Here is a 23,383-nt window from a genome sequence, read left to right as displayed (position 1 = left end):
ATAGTAACCATCCTCTGTGTTTTCATCATTACAATTAATGATTGATTTCAGCAATAAGTAACCTACAGGAATTACTGTTCACACCTTGCAACACTGTTATTTATAGAATACCATGTAGAAAACCATGGTAATCAGAGAATAGATATGATACAACTATTGACTGAAAACTGATTTAACTCTATAATGTCAAATTCTAAAGTTGTCAAAACTATCATTATAAAGAATGTCAAAAAGGTATATGAAAAAGTACATTTTAGATTCTTTTAAAATATACATATACAGGTACATAAAAGCCTTTGTATTCTTTACGTTTATAAACAGTTTCTAACTTAGCAATCTAGAACACATTGAGCCAATGTATTTTGTACAATTACGGCTGTAGAGATCATTTGTATAAACAATGTTTATGTATAAGTTCAGAAAAATCCAATATATACTGTACATACTACTGCTTTTACTGTGATATATTTTTTTACTCAAACGTATAGTATGTATTACATGTGCTTACCACAAACCAACGGTTTGGTCATGTCCAGAAAATATCACATTAACCTTTTTAAATGGGAAAATAAAATCCAATTCTAAACAACAAGCATTGCTGATACATTACCAAGATCATATAAATAGAACTTGCTCTCTGCAAAGCAGCAATAAGGTGGGGTTGCATGAAAGTAAGACAAACTGAAGATGTTCTTGCCCATTCAAATCCAGCCTGGCAGAGTACAGAGCACGATCATGTTTGTCAGTTTGGATTATTTCCACCTATTTGCCCTATTGCTGAAACACCAAAGAGTCTCTTTTCTGCACATTCTGCTATGTACAGTAGCATTCTTGTAATCACAAATGCAAAGCAACAGGAGGTCTTTTTAAAATACATTCATTATTATTTCTATACTCTACTAATTAATTGAAGACCAGAACGATCCTTTTCATACTGTTTACACATATCAAAGAACATGACTGCAGTAGTTAACTCTTTAAAAGACTCACATTCACAAAAGCACAACAACACACATTATGCTCCATTAAGAAATAATAAAAAGGCTTGTAAAGTGTGCCCAGATTTTTGACATATCATGAACTACTGAAATGCTGAATAGAATAAACACAAGTAAAACTCATACAAGGAAATACAAGTATTCCTTCTAAGAATTCTAAATTAATACAAAATCAATTCAGTTTTGTAGCACAAAAAATAGTGAAATACAGAATAGATCTGTGCATAGCATAAAAGACCACAGAATCAAGCATCATAAAAAAGGAAAAAGGAAAAAGAAAAAAGGAAAAAAAGCTGTTCTTTTTCCATAGCTCTGCAAAAGGGTCTGCTATAAATCATGCCTGACAGGAGAATTGAAAGAACTCTCCTGCATCTTGTCTGTTACTTGTGAAGCTCAACAGTGCAATTTAGATCCACTGTGTCTGTGTGCCTGCATCCAGTTCGCATGTAGACACCTTTCATCTCTGTCTGCTTTTAAACAAAGATCATAATTAGTCATTTTCAAGGTCTCTTCAGGCTGTTCGACTTTTATTTTAATTACCTGATCATTATGGAGCCTTTACATATTGTGAGCTGACGGGGGCTGCGACACACACAAAATCTTTCTCCAAGGTTGATGGTTTCATGGCATCTAATGAACCATGTGAATTGAGAGGTGCTGATCTATTACATTCAAGACACATAACCCACCATGGAATTACAGGCACCGTAGCACGCTGCTCTCCCTGAGTGTTTTTTAATAAACCCGACTGAAACTCCATGAGATGACTGACTCCATGCTACTCAAACCCTGCAGCTCGTCAAATGATTAAAATAGTCAACCTAACCTTCTGCTCTGATTTTTAAAAAGCTTTCCTTTCTATTTCTCCATAGAAATTAAAAGCCTAGCTTTGTTTTGATGTTCTCAGAAATGTGAGATTGACTAATGTTTTGCACAACAAATTTCCATAGACGGCAACTGCTTTGAAGTGGGTAGCTTTTTACTAATGGTTCCTTTTTGTTCTTGTAACACCATCAATAGACAATTGCCATTTACTGTACGCACAACACAAACTAAGCTGCTAGAATGAACTATCATGCTAGATAATATGACTTTCTAGGTTTAATACTTTTTTTTATTTGCTAGAAGGGAATGGTTAGTAAATAAAAAATATATATATTTTGATTTAAGTGACCACTATAAGGTCATGCACAAAACCATTCCTGAAACTCATTCAGGAATTTCTTTCATCCAGTAATTAATTTTCCCGAATCCTTTGAAATAAAAAAAGCTCACTGAAACTCTAAGAACAACAATGGATCTTCTTTAAATTTTTTAAATCTAAATCTGAAAAAATACATTCCTGGTTTACAAAGGTCATGGGAAGCATGGTGGCACAGTGGTTAGCATTGTAGGGCTGGGGTCCTGGGTTTAATTCCAGCCTTGAGGGGTATGTGTGTGCTCACCACGTGTGGGTTTCCTCCTGGTGCTCCTGTTTCCTCACACAGTCCAAAGACATACTGCTAGGTTAATTAGCTTCTGGACAAATTAGCACTAGTGTGAGTTTGTTTGTGATGGATTGGTATTCCCTCTAGGGGTTTCCTGCCTTTCTCCTGTTACTTCCTAGGATAGTCCTTGGGTCATCCATGACCCTTTACTGAATGCAGCGGTTAGAAAATGGAAGAATTGAATTATCAAGGTTATGTGTGCACATCCTACTGAAGCAGAAAATGCCTTACGGCAAAAACTTTCAATTTATATTACTATTAGATTGTTAAAATCACTTTTTTTCAAGTAACTCTAGCTTTCATTACGCAAGAAAATTGTTAGGAACAAGAAACTGCTCTTCATAGTTTCACTGCTTAAAATCAAAACTATATATTTTTTGCCTTTGATCTATATAATTCATGATGATTTAACTAAAAGGACCATATCTATACGATAGATGAAAAAAATGGAAAAACCCCCCAAAAAACAGACTTTAAGAAAAGATTAAATCAAAATCCTGATTACCTACAGTAAGCATTAAAGATCCCATGACAATCTTTGCAAGAATAGCATTGTTCAGCCAACCAATTCAGTTTTCACGAAAGCCCCCCTTTAATTAAATTGGTAAAGTACTCTCTAAGTTCACATGTCACCCAGGTGCGTGCTGCACATTAGTGGTAGAAGAAGTGTGTTTCTGCCTAAATGTGAAGTAATTTTGGTTTCTTTAGGATCAAAAGATCAAAAGGACTATTCAAATGCAAGCAATTATAATTATTCTTCTAAATTGTAGAAAATACAAGAGGAAAGACTAATGTTCTATAATTAACATGTTTAATGGTGGGGCTTCTTTAGAAATGTTTGTGATGTCTGAAGAGGTTAAAGCAAACAGAAAAGACCTCATTTTGTTCTTACTGCCATGCCTAATGGGACCACGGTTGGACTCAGGTAGTTTCCTTTGTCTGTGTGTAGTTTGCTTTGTTAGGAAGGAGCCATTAAATTCAATTTCTAACTACTGCACTGCATCAACAATTCACGCCATCTGCTACTTCTCCTTTTCATTTTCCAGAGTACAAAAAGTGTCTGTTTAGGATAATGGCTTATTTTGACTGCAATGAGGACTGGAGATTTATACAATAAACCTTCCACTCATATGAAAATGACATCACATCAACATGTTTGATATTGAAAGGACATCACAGTTTTTTTGGTGATAACTTAACCACTCTTTGTGTGTCAGTTCAATTTCAGATGTTGTTTTCTATTGCTAGCCAGACCAATTTTATTTTATTACAAACTGCAGGACAAGGGTCCACAGGGTTCAATATTGTTTTTTTTTTATGGCTGTGCTCAGCATAGAAAACTGTTTTTAAATTTGGCTTTCAGTTCTAGCAGCCAAGGTCAGATGTAATTATTGTCAACTGAGTCTTACCCAGCACTTTTACTGATAATCCTTAGTAAGCTTGTACCTTGATGTGGGCTTTGAAAGCAATTTTGACAAATTCTGTAACAAACTACTGTAAAAGACTGTAAAAGACTGCCACATACGGGCATCACTGAAATCAAATTTACAAAGGTGTTTGTTCATTGCTTTTTAAAACCTGTATAGACACCATGGCAATGTGTCCAATAAAAACTACAAGTACAACGTGAGCCTACAGACATACGTTTTGGTAGACCTCAAAATGTACAGATGCAAATTGACACATACTGTACTGAGTTTTTTTCCCAGGTGAGATTGGGGCACAAAGCAAATACCTGCAGATTTGAAGATTTAATAGAGAATTCAGCCAAAATGCCAATTAGACCTTTTGACAACATGGTTGAACCATTCTGTTAGTGGTTGCAAGGGAAAAACAAAGACTGAAATGTTGTTTTCAACACATGCATGTGCTTGCTTTGATAATAGTAAGCAACCAGTACAGGACAGTAAATTAAAAGTTATTAAATTCTCAATATTTAATTGATACAGCTTGCTTTATTTTGAATTAGTTGTGTGGTTTACATAACATTTTGTATAACTCTCCAGTTCCCAATTCACTTTCTTATGCCTATGGAAAGTTGCCACCCTCTAGTGACCTATAATAGAAACTTTTCACCACTCTGGTCCTTTACTTCTGTTATACAAATAATTAAGCCACATCTTCATACATACAGTACTACATACTGGAGTTTTTTTTCACTTCAAAACAGCAACGACTAACTGATACATGCTACTGATGGACATCTCTGATTTGTGAGAATTGTTTACCAGGAAACTAATACCAACAACACATTGATATAACATTTCTATTTATACCTCTTGTAAGTAAAATAAACAGAAATCACTATGCAGAACTAAAGAAAAAATCAAACAATTAGTAGAAAGAAAGTATGCAAAATGCAATTTTTTTCGGATTTTCTTCACACACACAATCCCTGTACTGTTCGCATTAAAAGTTGATTAAACAAAAAAGAAAATGGAAGGTGAATAAATACTTCACAGTGATTAACGAAGGAACCGCTGTGATTACTGTCATACAGCATTGCAATTCCTTTTTCAGGGAATACAATTGTGATACACACATTGTTATTTTTTAAAGGTTTTTAGCTGTGCTCTGCATTAGGTTACCAGAGCATGCTTCCATTCCTCTCTCTCCAAGGGCAAGTGATGGGGCTTTTCTAGTCAGTTCTATACCCCTTTGAACACAGAGTGTTTATTTTGTCATACTGAGTAGGAGAAAAGAGCACTCCACTTTAGTGTCTTGAATTTGGAAACGTACTGGAAATCTTAAGACCATATCAGGATCTTTCTCTTGAGGTGGAGTGCTTTAGAATATATACAGAATCTCAAACTGAATTGAGGGGCAGTATTTATGGATGGAAAACATGAAGTACTTCTTAGCTGAAGAGTCAGGAACAACTCCCCCACCCAAGCTGACAATGCAGGGTTATCCTTATAATCCAACTGGATGAGATTTTGGAGTCAATCTACAGCTGCCATCGAATGAGCAAGACGAATGCCCTACTATTATTTATATAAATTTTCATGTACATATCGCACTGTACAGCATATACAGTCAAATCACTCAGTATACTTTATACTAGAATACTTTCTCTCAACAATCTTGAAAGGTTAGTTTTTCGTTTGAACCTCTGTGTTTCTAAGAAGGTTGTCTCTCTTTGTCATAAGTCAATATATTGCATTTCAACATAAATCTATGTTAACGAAAGCATTAATTTATGCTTCAATGCTGGTTTCTTTCACTGTATTAGGTCTTACTGTTTGTGTTCACAACAGAGAAGTACCCTCTTCTTATTAAGCAAACATTTTTTCTTAAAAGCCTGACCACTTGGCAGCAGTCCAGCTCAGCAGCTCTTTAGATTGAGCTTCTTTGACAGTGTTAAGTGTTTAGCCTTTCATTACAGCACAAAGTCTCCTTACAGCCTGACTAAAACAGACAGGCACACCATGAAGGCACACATGGAGTTACAGATTCAAATCCATCACTAGATCAAAGACAAATACAAGATCTCTTAGTGATTTTGTTAACAGTGTCCCAGTCCTCTAAACATTGACTTCAGGCAATATATCAAATTAAAACATCGGGTACAATGTGATTGTCACTGCTTTTGAGCTAAAATGAACTAAAAGTTTTAAACATCAGAGACTAAGTCAAGGAGACCTAATTACTGTTTGAAAGAAACTCATAAAACTACTGCATTACATCCTAAATATATGCAGAAGCTGCTGAATCCCTCTCATGTTAATTATTCAGCTCTTTTTTTCTGCAGTGCTGGGATGTGAGAGAAATGGAACAAGGTATCCAGCCATGTTGGTGAATCCAATACCCTGGCTTCTTCAACGGCTGGATGAGTTTCTTGGATCAATTAGACACTAACTAAAAAAAAGGCCAAATGGGCCAAAAGGCTTCCTCTCATTTAAAACAAGTCTTCTATTCTTCTGTGTGGCTGATGTTGTTGGCTGTATTTATTGTTGGTTGCACATATTGAAAAGTAATGCATTATTTCTTTATAAAACACCAATAAATGGAAAATTTTAACCTATATTAACGTGACCCATCAGAAGTGATGACTACACTGTAAATTCCATTAGAACTAAGTGCAATTCTTATTTTGAGATCTGTTTTTCAAAACTCACACACACGCACAAGCAAATCCACCATAACTGCTAATCGCTATTAACTTTCAGAGATGTAATTTAGCCTCCAGGGGAAATCATTTAATAAAATATCACAGGCAATAGAATCATTTGCCACAAGAGTAATAAACATTCGATTAAGGTAGCGCCAGGCAGTGATCCCTAAAGTAACATATTTTGTTTAGATTGAGGTCTCAGTAACAAAAGCACTATTTATTACCTAATGTCAGCTTGGTGCTTGTAGCTGTTCATCCCAAGTGCTTTATTTATATGTACCATTCTCTAGAAGGTAATGTTGAAATATAACATAGAAACTGACCTGGTATTTTAGAGCATATCACTGCTAGAATAACACATGGCTTATGGATATTTTATTCAGTTATTGGACCATTTCAAAGCTATATTTCACTGAGACAAAAGAACATTTGGAGTCAAAGGTCGCAAAATTTAAAATTAGGTTTACAGGTCTCATGCATACACAACATACTGTACACTGTAGAAAGTGAAACTGGTACATTAATCAGACAGGTTGTCATCTACTATATAAGCAACTGAATAATGATGTAATCAGGTTAAGAGTTGTCAGCCATGCTCTGCCTGTTGCTATACATAGCTACAGTACAGTACGTCTGTCTGGTACATTTAGAACAATGCCGTAGAATAAATGAAGAATCCTGGCATCTTTCGGGGTTAAAGATAACCAATAATTCATTAAGGATTAAAAGCGACAACAAAAAACAAGGATCTGAGATTTCAATTTGAAATGTGCATCTATCTCTTATGTTACTGTACCTTATGTTTATAACATATGTTGTGATAGCTGATTGCTATTTGAAGTGCTCTAAAGAAGGATTTGTAAATCAAATAAAAGACATAAAATACTCTTGAAGCCTGAGGTTAGAAATATTTCCTTCATGTTCCTAAACTGAAGGTTACAGATTTTCTATTGTCATTGTTTTCTAAAAAAAGCAATCATGCTTGAATTCAAATGATTTTGCCGGTGTTCTTGCCTGCGTTCTACTTATTACACCTTCAAGTAAATTAATCATTTTTCAGACATTTTCCAGACATTGTTAATAATGTGTTTATTGCACATTATCATGATACTTTTCCTTTAGCTACTACAACACCCACTTTGACTTAAGCAGACTAATGAAAAATGACATTTTTACCCTTGGAGTCAGGTTAAGCTTCATGCATATTTATAAAGCAAAGTAAGGCTGACTTATGATATTTCTTCTACTTTATGACCATTACCTGGTTCACTGGGAGGTTGAATTTAAAATTTCACAAAAAGCACACTGCATGTTACATTTTCTCCTAACTTGAATAAATGTCTCTTGATTCTTATGCAACAGAAATCCTAAAAAAATTGTTTCAAAGTGGAGGTCAGGGTGCATTTCTAAAAGTTCACAATTCTTTAAACAATTATGCTTTTTCTCTTATCCCAGATCAGGAGAGGATCTGGTGTTTGAATTGAAGACTATTAATGTGTTTTCTGGTAACAAAGAAGTCGTCTTATCTTGCTCACAGACACACAGCTCCGAATATATTAACATTTATGGTTTCCCATCGCCTTTGTGTCATCTCCACAGAGTGCCCACTTCAGGTTTTCTAGTTCAGCAATTTGTTCTTTTACAAGTTCCAATATATTCAAACACAGCAGAATAGAAATAATGATCTTCTTTTCTCAGTATTCATTTGCATGATACATAAAATTTTAAACATTTCAACAAGTCCAAAACACTAAGACATATTAACAAAAAACAATTGCATTTCATTAACTGTTCTTTTCCCTGTGCACAATGCTCAGAATGCTTCCAATGGGCCACATTTCCAATTATAAAGCTAAGGCTTTTATTGAGAAATTCATTGATGCTCTTTAAGAAAAGGTTTTGAACTAGTAAAAGAGGAATAATGAAGAGAGTTATCAAAAGTGGGTTGAATATCATTTATCTTCAGTATTTGATGTTTATCTAAGTGCCTATCTAAAATTTCCAATTTTCCAATTACATGGCTTTTCTGAATGTGCACTGTAAATATTGTGGGGTGTACATTTTATTGATTAACGAGCACCAGTGTCACAATCCCTTTACTATTTGACTATAGACTCAAATAGACTGTTAACCTACAGTATATTCATTTAGCATCACGCGGTGTGGATAAAGTTATGTTAGTTTCCATGACAACTCATAAATTATTTCGGGAGTCTAACACTGAGAAGGGAAGGAAGATGAAGAAGAAGACACATTCATTATCCACAGCTGCTACAATACATCCTTATGAGGGTCATGGCAAGCCAGGGCCTAATGCGTCAGACACAGATTGCAAGGTGGGAATACACTCTTAAAGGGACTGGCAGTCCATGGCAGGGCAAACACATCAGCACACAGGGAAAATAGAGAGACACTAGTTAACCTAGTTTGCATGTCTTTGGCATGTGGGAAAAAACTGGAATAAGCCACACAAGCACAGGCTTGTGCAAAAACTACATAGGCTGTAATGACCGGTCCAGAATCCAAGCCCACACCCAAAAGCTTAGAGGTATTAACTGCACCATGCCTTCCAGATCTACAATCTCTTCAAGACATAAGCAAGATATCTCTTTTGCGGCCTCTTGTGGCAAATTACTATAGCACAATTTACTATTTTTCCCCAAAGTGTTGTTAAAAGGTTATACAGTATATTGACTTTAGATCTCTTTCAATACTTTAGAGTAATTGTTTGCTATCATGACATGCAAAGTCTCACAAAAGTTTAAACAATTTGCAATTTTTTGTTTCATTTTACAGTTCATTATAGAGGGAGTCTAAATTGTAAAAATAACAAAGAATCAAATAAAGGTCAAGCATACTGGATAAGTAAGGAATAAAATATCAGAAACAATGGCTCTACAGCCATTATACAGTATACAGTATGGACTGGTCACAACCTGACTTGGAGTTCCTAGCTCATGAATTTAAAAAAAAATGGCTAGATGCATTTCTTTATTACCTTAAAACTGCAACAGGAATGTGCTACAGGGAGAGATGTAAAGCTTCACTACAAACACAATTCATCCATATCACATCAGATAGACATTTCAGAAAGATCTTTAGACACAAAGTTCAAATCTACTGGAGTACCATGGAGACAGAATTTGTAAAATAATGTTGTTTCCATATTAGTCTCACTAGATTCTGAAAGGGCTTACATTATATTTCTGAACAGAAGCAGACACTTACAGGTTTAAATTAATGTAGAAACTAGGGGGGTAAGTTCACACTAAAATGTTTTTCTGCATGATTTTTCACAAAAATTCTGCTTTCGTTTTTTTAAATGTATTTGTGAACCGAGTGTCACTGTACTGTTATGAACGAGCCAGGAATAGATCTGTCATTGAAAGAGAAAGCTTAACCTTATCACCCAAAATAGTGCCTGTGCTTGAGTTTCCTCAGGTTTCAAAGACAAAAGCTTTACGATTCAGTCAAATTTTCTTCCCCCTCTCCAACAGTGTCAATCAAAAATGTCTAGTAGTGATACTGAAACCAAAGGAAATGTAGTACAAATTGCAAATTACTCCCTGTACATGAACGATTTGCTAAAAGTAACCCTTAGAAATGACTATTGACACAGTGCCATAAATGTGCCATTAGATTAATTTTGAAAAAAAAAAACATACAAGTTGAATACAAAGGATATGTAGATATAACTTAAGAAAACAAAACAAAGGATTTAAAGATACAATTAAGAAACAATGTATTAGGAGATAGAATTTTGAAAATTCAAACACTTTACAGCATTTACGCGCATACACCTACCTTTCAATGTTGCAGAAAAGTGTGAGAATATTCAGTAGGCTCTGCATCTCAAATCTCACATTCAAAACAATACTTCAGAGAAATAGGTTTTATTTAATATCTCCCCTTTATTAATGGATTTTGCATAATAAAAACATATATTTTGTTTTTTTTAGATTGGTTTTTGCTTCTAGATTTCTTTTGCCATATTTTATTGATGTGTTGGAGTTACTGCACTGGTAGAAATGTACAGCACTGACTGGATAGCCAACAAAATAAAAACTTTTAAAAGCTGGAAAAGTAATTGGGAGATGACATGTTCTCTAACGTTTCAATAGAAGTCAACTGATTACTAATCAGTCAATATGAATTACATGCTCAAATATGATCTAAACCAGCTTTGGTCACTACTAGACCAACTTTTGTACAGTGATTTCCCAATTAGATACTGTTTTAACTACTGCATATGTACAGTACAGTATATATACATACAGTAAAAACTAAAAAACATTTTGGGTGGAGCAGTGGCTCTGTGGCTAAGGATCTGTGCCTATGACTAGAAGGTTGCCAGTTCAAATCCTGCAACTGGCAGAGGAATCCTACTCTGTTGGGCCCCTGAGCAAGGCCTTTAACCCCAGCTGCTCCAGGGGCGCTGTACAATGGCTGACCCTGCACTCTGACCCCAAGCTTCTGTCCCTGTCTCATGGAGAGTAAGCTGGGGTATGTGAAAAGACAAATTCCTAATGCAAGAAATTGTATAGGGCTAATAAAGCAACATTATTATAAATAGTCTAACCTTTCTTTCACTACAATATAATATTTTCACTGTAAAAAATACTAGTTACAGTTATGACTAAATGACAATTATGAAGACTGTCCAATAAGAAAATTAATTTTGTACAGTATAAACTGTACATACAGTATGTACTCCCTATCACCTTGTTACTTGCAACTATCATTCAGTACACACTCATAATATCTCTACCAACATTAAGCACCAGAATGAGCAGTGCGGGAAGAGAAGAGGAATCAGTGTTGTACTCACGGTCATTGCACAGGGGACCTCCAAAGGAAGTCATACTGCAGTCACAGCTGAAGCCCTCCCACTGTTGTAGACACACTCCCTGGTTGGCACAGGAGTCCTCCTGGCAGGTGGTGCTAGGTCCTGAATCAAGGACAAAAGAGCAGGTACTGTCACTCCCATGGCCTGGCTGAAGACCCTCTCTCACATGACGGAGAGACACCCGTCCGGAGGAGACACCTCAGGTCAGCCACAGGTTCAACAGGTAATAGAAAAAGAGGAATAATTGTATCCTCTGAGATGAAGAACCTACAGTATACTGACCACTAATAGCCACTCTGGGGCTACCGTTTTTTTTTTCCCCAATACTAATGCACCCTCAAAATAGTTTTGAAAGTAAATCTAATTTGCATTCTTAGAAATATGAATATAAAATTAATGATATGCCAGTTGTTTAAATTGTCACAGCTTTGTTTACTGAGAATGATGGTCCTGTGCTCTAAATTTATCAAGCACATGCTTAAGGCAAACATCTCTATGAAGGATTCATCAGTCATTGCGTTCATGTGTCTATGTGATTTTTTTGTTTCTTAATCTATGATATTCTTGACGTTTTCATAAATCTAAACTTTTACTCTAAAGACATCTTATTAACAGTAATAATTATTTATATAATTTGGTACTTGCTCCAACAACTACCACCATTGATTCTAACTAGGATATGAAAATAAATCAGGGAAACAGACTGCAAATACAATTAAAAAAAACACGTTACATTTAGCTTTCAAGTGTTATGTCAAGCATTGTCCAGACAGCTCAAACAAAATAAAACAATTATTGGCTTCAGCTTTTAAAATCATATAATACACTAATTCATCTGATAATTTTGGCTAAAAATGGAAGGCTAAAATGAAATAAAATTTCTATGAAACTGAATTTGTCAACTGTATATATATATACAAACAAATACTACCTATGTATAATATACTTACGGTATATGGGAAAAATATATTTTGATATCCTTCCAATGAATGCCTCAGACTTCAGTTCTCCACCATTATTTTCACATATGAAAATACAGCACCAATAGCTAAAACAGGCTGCTGTCAGCGCTCATAAATCTCAGGTAAAATATGAGAGGCTTGCTAAGCTGTTTTGCTCTACCCATGGGGAAAATTTAAAAGCATAACTGGAGTTCCCAAATATGTACTTTTATGTAGAGGCAACCCCATTATCTATTCAGTCACACATATCACTCAGATACCTCATACAGAGTGAAGTATGCTATAGAAGTTGGCCGGGTAGTCAGCACCCTCCTCCTTCATTCAATTGTTTATGATATATGGGGAGGAGAAGCTTCAATAACTCTGGTCACCTTCCAGGCACCACCTTAGGATCCATCAGTTTGGAATTTACATAGGAGGTCCTTCAGTAAAACCTTGAATTTGCTTTATTTTTCACATTTTTGTTTTACTTCCTGTATTGTTACACTACACCACATCTCAGCTGCAGCCTATTCAGCTATGTGTCCATTTTTATACCTGGGTGATTTGAAATCCAGTCGTCTTTGACTAGAAGTGGCAGCCAATAACCGTAATACTGAGTTATTAGTTATTAGTTATTATTACTAATAAATCAGCAAAGACTGCAAAGCAAAGTGAACTTTTTAAAACTATATGATATAGACATTCCATATCTCCTTATATTTGTTAGTCTATTGCATGTCATCACCTTGGACAAAATTGACCTTGATGTCTGGAGCTATTATTAGGCAGACTAGTGGTTTAGCAAAATAAGAAAAAAAAGGAACAAGATCTGTCAGAAGACATTGCATGGAAATAATCGAAGACTGAAATTCCAAAGCCGCCAAAATTCTGTTCTCTGCTCCTCAGCTATATTGTCAAGAAGCAAAAAGATTAGAAGACTCTTCTGAGAGGAGGAAATTGTAAAGTAACTCACTACATCACAACAAGCCAGATGGCAAGATAAGATGATATGAGGGGATCCCCCATGGAAAATTAGAAGTTTGTAGGATTAAATTAATTCCTCCTGCTGCTACTGATGTGATTGCTTAAGTGAGGCTTCACTTCACTTTTATAATTCAAGTGGGGATTTGGGGTATTCATACTGTATACTGTAAGACATAAAGCCCCTTTCTCATGGGAAGGATCTTTACATGGCCAACTAGATAAAGAAAGTGAAGTGTTTCTTTTATGTGCAGACATTACTGTAACCTCCCCCAGTCCCCAGCAGCTGCACACCAGGCACAGTGCCCTACAAGACTGCTGGAGAGCAGAGAACCCATAGGGCTGGCATATGCTCCCAGATGTACAATTGGAAAATTAGGACTCACTACACGAGTCAAAATTCACATGATTAGCTCATTCAGTCTGTGCAGCACACCAGTTTTAATACGAGTCATTTGAAACAGTGTACTAATGCATTTAACTGCAAAAAGAGTAGGACATTAGCCAGTGGACAGAAGGGTGTTTGCTTTGCCATCTGATTGCTCTACAGTATTCCTTATATTCATTAGACATTTCTTTCAGAAAGCTTCTAATAAACTAATGCAGCAGAAGTTAATAAAGCTTATGAGATAGGCATCATTTACTTGAAATCATTAACATTTCAATAGGTATTATTTGAGTATTTTAAAAAATACATCTATTTTACAGTTGAAAGGCATTCCAGGTATGACTAAGTGTAATGGTCTAACTATGTCTTTAAGACCGTTCTTGACTTCTCCTTGTGACTCAGAATCTGTCATGACTTGGCAATTGTACCACTGACACCTGCAGCTCTCTTTAAATTGTATTATTTATTATAACCAATTGCATGAAAGTTACATGAGACTTTCCAATATTGTATCCTTGGCTTTCACAACAGTTCCAATCATTCTGGAGATTCTTCTAGGCATAAACAATCATCTGCAGATTACCTGTGACCCTAAAGAGAAGCAATTAAAGAACTGTCATCCTTGAGGTCAAACACTTAATCACAATACTGTGACAACTTAGATGTTAACAGTATTGCTCAGGAGGATGTAGCATCAGTAAGAATCGCCTTCTCTCTAAACTGAACCACAGGCAGAAGAGATGTCCTCAGGTACTTACTGTCAAATTCAAATTGTGTTTGGAAAAGATTGTGCTTTTATTAGTGGCATGTTAAAATCCAATACAAAATTAAAAGATTTCATTTTTTTCCACAATGACCTGTCAAGGAATGTTCACAGTCAAATACTGAGGAGCAAACATGGCAAATACGATCTCTGCTTGTCCTGGAAGAAATGTCATTCACAACACAGTAGAGCAGTGATCTGATACTCAAAATGTATTGTGTATCTCACACTACTGTTGTTTTTCAGTGACACAGGTGAAGAATTCTGCTTTTCACTCTCCTGTTCTTGTTGTGTACTTCAGTTGTGCTTGTTCATGAGAAAAATAAAGATTAAATGCCATCTGCCATGTTTCCTTTAGAATCCAGATGAAAATTAGATTTTTATATTAAAACATTCTGAAAGAATCATTAACACTTCAGGAATTTATTATAAACAACAAATACATCTATAAACTTCTCATTATATGGATAGAGGTTTGCCTGTTATGCCTTCCAGCATGTAGTGGCAGCAGCATCAAGGTGGTGTTCCCATAACATTAGTTTTTTACGGGACAGGGTTGTTAGCCTTGTACCCCACCTCCTTCGTGGAGGACCTGGAGTTAGCCGGGGCCCTCTCTCATTATATAATCAACAGAGTTTATAGTTGGTACAGAGCATTTGTAATTTGCACAGCATTTTATGAAAATGTTTAATTTTGTTCTAAATACCATACCTCTGTAATACTATACTCTTACTCTTCAACTATTATTTTTATTACCATTAAATGTAATATGTTTATGGACAGTATTTAATCTGCCTTAATGGATCTGTACATGGAAAAAGTTACTGCAGGAAACTATGAGAGAACAAGTACATGGAATCCAAAAGAATATAATAATTAAGGAAATATAATAATTATATATGATAATTATATATCAGAATATAATAAGGAAAGGCTGCTGGGCAAACTGACACACAAAAACTAGTCTCCCTCTGCAGTCAGACTGACCATAACAGACCAACGTTTGGAATTGCATTACAATCAAGTGCCCTGTAGAGCTCCCTTTGAACAGACTGAAGTATGCATGAACAAGTGATACCACTCATTTGCAAGTCTGTATCATTGCTAACAGGTCAGAAGTCCATGTCTCAGTTAATATGTCCTTCTGCCAGGCGTTAATGGGTGAATATGAGTGAAATGGGAACTGGTTAGCATGGAGGTTAGTCTGAGGTTTATGCATCAAGGTTAGGCGATTATTATAATTAAATATTAGCTTTATTAGTTTGATTTGTTATGGATAGATTTCCTCCTGTGAGGAAACTAACCAAGCAACTCATATTCCTTTGTAACAGTAATACCTTATTTTATAGATTGCAGACAAAGCACAGATGACATGGATTCGTAATTATGCTGCTATAACACCTTATGATTTAACCAATCTATACTACATAAATTAAATTATTTAAGAATAATACATACCTTAACTTGATTAGAAGTCATTAACCATTTATGAAAACATTTTATATTTATCTCCTCCAGAGACCTCTCTTATAGGCACTGATAGGCAACAAATTAGGAAGATATTTTTATTGCTGGTTATTATTATGATGACAAAACATTCATATTTTAATAGTGCTTAAGTTTTATTGTTAGAATATTCTATTCATGAGTAACATGGACACCGTAACAATTTTAGTATGGCATTTATTATAGTTTTTAAAAATAAAACCTGCTTTTATGAAAAGAGCTACAGCTGGCAGAATTTCTAACACATAAAACAAGTTTCAGTAATTTCAAGCTTCATGCCCTAAGGCAAAAAACAAATTATCCCAAAAAAGAGAAGAGAAAAGAAAAGCGCTGTTAAAGTAATTTTGGTGTCATAAAAGAGAATTGGTTTCTGAATAGTTTATAGAGGTGCTTCAAGAGTATTAAAAATAGGTTACTGTATACTGAAAGGAGACATGTTAAAATGTCACTTTGGGACTATAAAACATTACATTACAGTACATACAGTATCGATAGAAAATCCTAGGAAATAAACTGAGGATTGCTCACAAGTAATACTTTTCTAATATTTTGTGAGGATTAATAAAAGATCTGTTACTATTTTGACTTGTAAACTTTCATACAAATGCCTCCCTGTTGTTCAGGTATTACTGTATAAATAATGAAAAAAAGCTGAAGCCAATTGCTTATCATGTCTGATTTGTCCAAACAATACCTACTTAACAGTTATTTATTATTGCCTAGAAAGATGCAAGCTCAATCTAATATATTGCAATCATCATCAAATTAAATTCATCTACACAAAATTAAATCACAATTGATAAAAATCATCTAGATTGTCAATGCAGCAAATAGCAATTAAATAAAATTAAGACCCCCATCTAGAAGATTTTTATTTTGGTTTGACAAGAAGCTTTTCAAGTTATGTTCTATAATGCATGCAGTGGTGATCACCACAATTTAATTATTGATTAAGGGAAGCGTGAATAAACAGCATGCTTTCATATGACAAACGTGAAGGATCAGGGAAACAAAAACCAAAGACTAAGGTGACTACTACACAAGGAAGTTCAAGACTGAAAACCCCATAGAAATCAATACAAGAACTGAAGAGAGCCTTTACTTGTATTTACTATGGTAAAACCGAATACATATAGTATAAAAATAACTTTTTTTTTCAAGGGGGTCGTATGTTAAGGGTTTCAGACTTGGTTTGAACAAACAAAGCTATCTACCTTGCAAGTCAGCTTTCATCAATGCAACTTTTGTCAGCAAAATAAAAGAAAAGCAAAATATATCAAATGTTAGTAAGCATTGAAATGTTAGCGGTCATAATAAACTAGAGATAGGAGACAGACATGCTGCTGAAAGAACGAAGAGACTGCTGGATAAGGCAAATAATTTTACAGTAGCCATAACCTTTGTGCAAGCAAGGCCTAAACAGTAATTACTGAAATTATAACATAGCTGATGTGATGTGATGAATGTAAATTAAACGTTTTAGCAGTATCACAGCCCCACAGCCCCAACATACCCATTAGAAAGATTTTTAAATATATCCTTCATAGCATTAGCCTTCATAGGCCTGTTATTACACTTGAAATAGTACCTCGAAATAAATTATTACATGAAAGATTAAATAGAACAACACTGCTTTAGAACTATGAGATTAGTTGTTATATTTAGCAGTTCACTTTTTCCAGTTATATTTCTCAGAATATCTACCTACTACCCATGTACCCCCATGTACAGTATGGAATAGCCCCCAATACATAACATGACAGCACTATCAAATCAATCATCTTAAAATACTGAAATTTATATTAATTAACTACGCATCAAATCCTTCTTTTTTCTGTTTAAGAACTTCTTGTCATGTTTTGAAATGATGATATTCACATGAGGCTACATGAGATTGTGTATTGACTTATTAAGAAAAGTTGACTTCTTTCTGGAGGACTGGTCCTGTTTTGGGTGATGTACAGTACAATAAAAATGAATTAATCCTCTTCCTATTGAGAATTGAAAGAATGAAATGAAAGAATATTGGTCAGATTGATGACTACTCACTGGAGTGACTGGCTCATTAATTGGTCAGACCATGCACGTTCTAGGAGCTCATCCCATGAATTTTCTAATTCAAACTGATGGAATGTGGAACATTAGTCAAGTGAATAATTTGCCTGTCTCAGAGACCAGCACTGGGGATTTCACCCACAGTGCATTTCCAGTAGTAATGTTTTCTTCACAGAAGCAAACCATTTTCTCACCACACCTCAAGTAATTGACAAAAGTTGATGTTTTCAGGGTGTGCTTCTGAGAGTTGGAAACAGAAAAAAATAAAGCGTGTCACTAGACATAGTTATGTTCTACTGTATTACCTTCCAATTATTAATGCACAGAAATCTTGAGCAGTAAAATTCTGATATGTGTTTGTGATATACTGTACAGTGCTTATACATAAGTGATAAGTAAAATCTGATGAAGAATCTTTTTAATAATAAGAAAAAATATGCTATCTAATGCATTATTAATGCAGAAGTGAGCCATTTTTCACAGTCTGGACTCTGCTGTTCTTCCTCTGCATCTCTTGAGAAATCTCTGTAATTGCAGTCAAGTTGTTAATTGCACATCCTGTTTTGTCATTACTCTCAATATGTGCATACAGCTCCATTGCCAGTAATAATAATATGAACAGCACAGCACAAGGAAGTATTATTGTCTGGAAATTAATAAAAACTGTGATTCTGGTGCAGTGTTGTGTCTGGACTGGAGCCAGAGAAGGCCTCTCTGCTCACAGTCTAAATAGCCTGTGTTATTTCATGCCCTGTAGACTGGAGCAGAATAATTGTGAAAGGTGTCCACTTACTTAGTTCCTAATTGGAGAATAAATCCAATCTGTTACTGACAATACTGTATGTATTCATAACCTGACTAAATTCAATGGAGAATGAGGGGCACAGAATGAAGTCCTTATAGCTGAAAGGTCAGGGTAATTTAACATTAAGAAAAATACAATTAGAAATAAAATGTTATTTTAAATTTATTTTTTTTGTATAGGCGCTGTTGTCTGGAACTGAAATGGCATTCTGCCTAAATTTCAGTTTGAGCTACTTTAATTTTTTCTTCAATGCAAGCACGAATAGTACATTAAAATCAAGAAGCAGACTGAGGAGGATAACAAAGATAGGAAAAGACAAAATAACCAGTGAACACTGACATTAATCACAGCACAGAGGGGATTATGAGAGCCACAGACATAAAAAGAATGGGAGGGTGACACCGTTAATAAAATGAAATGTATAAAAATGAACAAAAAGTTCATGACAATAAAAATAAATGTTTATTGTGATGCAAACAATATGAAATTCCATGCATACATCAGCAATATTATTTAAGTAGTTTTGAATGCACACAGCAAGCTTAAATTAATATTTTATTAGTTTAACAGAATAAATAATAAAATAAATAATATGACTAAATAAACACAGACAAAAAAGGCAAAATCTAAATGTAAAAAGCGTATGTATGGCAGCCATACACAACAATGCTGTTCTTCATCGAAGAGGTTTTCTTGCTAACTTGAGACCGCAAAAAAGGTGAAGTCTCCTTTTACCAAGAAAATCTTACCATTCAGCCACAGCAATGTTATGTGTATGCCTGATCATACTGTACATACAAACATGCTTTGCTGACGGGCAGACATAATGTAAAAATGTATATAGATGATAGTTCTATCACTGTTGTTACTCCATTACTAAACTGACTGAAAAACAGAAAGAACCAGGTTAATGAGAGGCAGCCAATGCTTGAAGCAATGGCAGCATAGCACTCTCCTGCTTCAGAAATAGTTTTGTTACAGGAACACAAGTGACTGCATTAATGGAATTCAACTGACAGTAACTCTGACACATACTCTGTAGTAGACTGTTCAAAAAGTAAAATAGGGAAAATGTAAATATGTACATTTATACATTTGAATGGTAATGGAGCATGATGTACAGTATGTGGTGATGGCATACAAGTAGATCACATTCTTCCCCTTGATACGGGATTTCCAAAGCAATGTTGCAGGATGGAGACAGAGGAGACTATACAGAAGAAGGTGATGTCCTTCATACTGTATGTCCTTTAAAGTCCTACCTACTTGGTCATTAAAGATCTCTTGGTGGTGTTTTTAAGAACTTGGGTATTACAACAGTAATACATCCTGGATACATCCCACCTTGAGCATATCCACTGTTTTTTTTTTTTTTGCCCTACCCCTATAAGACCTGAGTGATTTTTTTAGAAAGCCAGTCAGTTTGATTTGCAAAAATGGCCCTGACTCCATGGAAACTAGCAGTGCTCAGTATAGCACTTATTATATGCTCCCTTCGTTCGTGGTTGGCAGTTTTTGCTGCTGAGCTGTTTTATTTATCCCAGGCACCCTGGGACTAGAAAGAGATTAAAACTGTATAATTGCCCATGAAGGGTCACATGCAATTGTGGGCAGCTATGAATAAGTGAGTAGAACATTATCCTAATGCTTTTGTAGGTTTTATTGTAGATTCTAATATGATTCCAGCATTTTGTCAAACTGCTATTTTCTGTACAAAACAAGTGTCCATGTTTCACATTCCAATATAAAAAAGTTGGAATGGGGAGCCCTGCGTTACCACACACAATTGCTTAATCAAAGTGCCTCCAGTGTATATTTCTTCTGAATAAGGGTATCACTTTTCATATGAATCAGCTCGTACAATCAAACGACAAGGTATTTCCACAGGTATCGCAGGTGGCAAGTGCTTTTTTGCAGTGAACATAATGAAATAAAAGATGCACTCTGGTTGTAAATTCTCAAAATAACACGAGCCTGAAATGAAATAGGACTCTAATATGTACAGTACTGTACATTGTAAATGCAACTTTGTTTCAAGGTTCTTGGATAGCACAGTAATCCTTTGCTATGAAAAGCAATATTATGCGTAGTCTTTAACTTATGGGGCTTTCTTCTAAGAAGTTACTTTATTTGCTGAAAAATCAGATTTATTTACCAAAACGATGACAAACCAATAATGGCTGCCACTGATCATTACAGAACAAACAAACAAAAAAAAAAAACAATTATAACTTAGAGTTACAGACAAAGTCCCACAAATGAGTGGACTACTTTGATTAATTTTATGATTGCAGTAACAATAACACTGTGATTGTTTCTTTTAATGAACACTTTTAGTTAAGCATTTGGGTTCTCAAAATTAATGTGCACTGAGACATGATTTATCAATTTTCCAGTAGCTTAGCAATACAATCAAACCATATTGTACTGTCATAAGTGCTGTTATTCTTTTTCTATGTTGTGGAGTGCTTTGAGACACCGTTGGATCTTATCTAATTAAGATTGACTGTTCATACCTGCTAATGCAATGTTCTTGATTATTTTGCATTTTGACGCATTTCTTTCTTGTTTTACAAAATCAATAAAAAGGATGGAAATATTGCTTGAAAAAGTTACTGTTAGCCCCTGGGCACTTAGTGATATATATACACAGCAATTTTATATAAAAACCTGACTTTGTGCGCTATAGCTAAAAAAAGCTTCACCATCCCTGCTAAAGGACATACAGTATTAGGCAGCTGCAGTACTACTTATATCAACCTTTCTCTGTCTCTTTCATGTCATCCTGAATGTGAATCAGGACCTTATATTATGCTATAGACAGAATCGACAGAGACTCTGTAACTGCTCTGAGACAGAATTTTTATAGTCAGGTCAAATAAAAGTGTAAGAATTCTCTTAGGACAATTTCATCTTGATCTTTTTTTGGACTAAACATTTTTACTATATTTTAAAAGAGTAACCTTACTGATGTTTGAGTTGGAGAATTAATATAAATGCTTTTGATAAATTGTTAAGGTCATATTAATGACCAGTTTTAGAACAAAGACACAACAAAATACTTTCTTAACTGTAGTAGTTACTATAACAACAATCTATCCATATATGTTTCTAACAGAATAGGACTATGGTCCATTTTATGTTGTGAACGGTACATCAGATTTAAAAAAAATTGTAACAGTCCAACAAGGATTGTTATTACAATATGAAATAAACCTGAATAATATATCATTGTGCATTTTTAATACAAAATCTTATTACAGAAGTGGACTTAAGTTGAGAAGTTAAGACTTAATTGGATTTAATACTGTAGCTTAGTGGTGATGAGAGATAATATGCATTCCATATTTTCAAGCCCCACTTTATCTCTATACCCTGCTGCCTTTGACTGGGATATTCTTTCTTCCTTGTTTGAAAACACTTACAATTCCCACAGACAGAATCTGGAGACATACTAGTTACAGAAATTGAAGAACTTTTTAAAGAGTGTGCCATGTAAAACAGATGAGGAGTAAAGCTACAGTATTAAAGTTCATGCAGGAAGCAGAGCACTGAAGTGCTGTCCTTGTCTGAATCCAGTATTCTGGGGCTTCTGACATTCTGTCAATGCAACATGTGCAAAGTCTAAGGAATTCTGTACCTTCGCATCCCCTCTCGATCTGCCCCACGCAGGACAGAGCATCGGACAGCAGGTCAGGGAGCCGGCCATTCAGATCCACAGATGCCAGGCAGCCCTGGAAACCCTCCTTGGCATAGACCATCTTAGGCAGGTCTTTATACATCTCTTTGGCAACCCCACCAATGTACAAGTCCCCTGTTGGAAGATGCAGGAAGAAAGGAGCCTTTCATTAATGCTTCTTTTTTAATCATCTTGCTTTGTCCTATTTGCAACTGCCTAATTTTCAGCTTCCAGCATTTACATACAGTATACGCATATGCTTACATGTACAGGTATACGCAAAGCATATTTATATATATTTTTTTCTTTTTATGCATTTAATTAATCAAATTCTTTTAAAAAACAAAATGTTTTCGTAAAAAAATAGTCTTTTAAAATTATTATAAATCTTTATAAAAACCCAGTACATTAATTATGATTCCAAAACCAAAGCAAATTCTGGTGCTGTATAAAATGTGATGTGATTCTACTGCCCTCTGCTGGGGCAGCACACAAAATAGCCAGAAGTTGTAATGCACAGGGAAATTGCCGGCACTCCAGTTCAAAAACAACAAAAATGTATTACATGGCTGTATTACATAATTTAGTAATCTCATTTTTTTTTACTTCCACAAATATGTGGTAACAGTAACATCTTTTTAATGTAATCTTTTACAGCTGTAACATTATTATAATTCCATTACAATACAATGTTCAGCTCTCCTGTAGAAACTGGAAGTTTCTATACTATGAATAGTTGCTTCATAGTATAAAGCTAATCAGGAAGTGGCCAAAGATGGGAGTATCAACTAATCTTACCCTTTTCAATGCAAATAGT

At 35.0% G+C, this 23,383-nt stretch overlaps 1 protein-coding gene across 26 annotated transcripts in view; it reads right to left on the bottom strand.

Moving 5' to 3' along the window:
* The window catches only part of nrxn1a (neurexin 1a), a 352,697-nt gene that overhangs the window by 169,389 nt on the left and 159,925 nt on the right, over window positions 1–23,383 (bottom strand). For 19 of the 26 annotated variants that reach the window (XM_088610470.1, XM_088610478.1, XM_088610489.1 and 16 more), the window contains 3 exons: window positions 22,528–22,701; window positions 17,242–17,268; window positions 11,428–11,547 (listed from right to left, as the gene is read on the bottom strand). In XM_088610470.1, coding sequence (XP_088466596.1) covers window positions 11,428–11,547; window positions 17,242–17,268; window positions 22,528–22,701 — 321 coding nt within the window. The remainder of the gene's footprint in view (window positions 1–11,427; window positions 11,548–17,241; window positions 17,269–22,527; window positions 22,702–23,383) is intronic. The other 7 variants (XM_088610482.1, XM_088610486.1, XM_088610487.1 and 4 more) reach the window with 1 other exon arrangement.

Source organism: Lepisosteus platostomus, chromosome 17 (genome assembly GCF_059453375.1).
Source record: "Lepisosteus platostomus isolate fLepPlt1 chromosome 17, fLepPlt1.hap1, whole genome shotgun sequence".
Classification (NCBI taxonomy): Eukaryota; Metazoa; Chordata; class Actinopteri; order Semionotiformes; family Lepisosteidae; genus Lepisosteus; species Lepisosteus platostomus.
The sequence above is the reverse complement of the archived record's forward strand: the minus strand, read 5'-3'. Positions and strand labels throughout refer to the sequence as shown.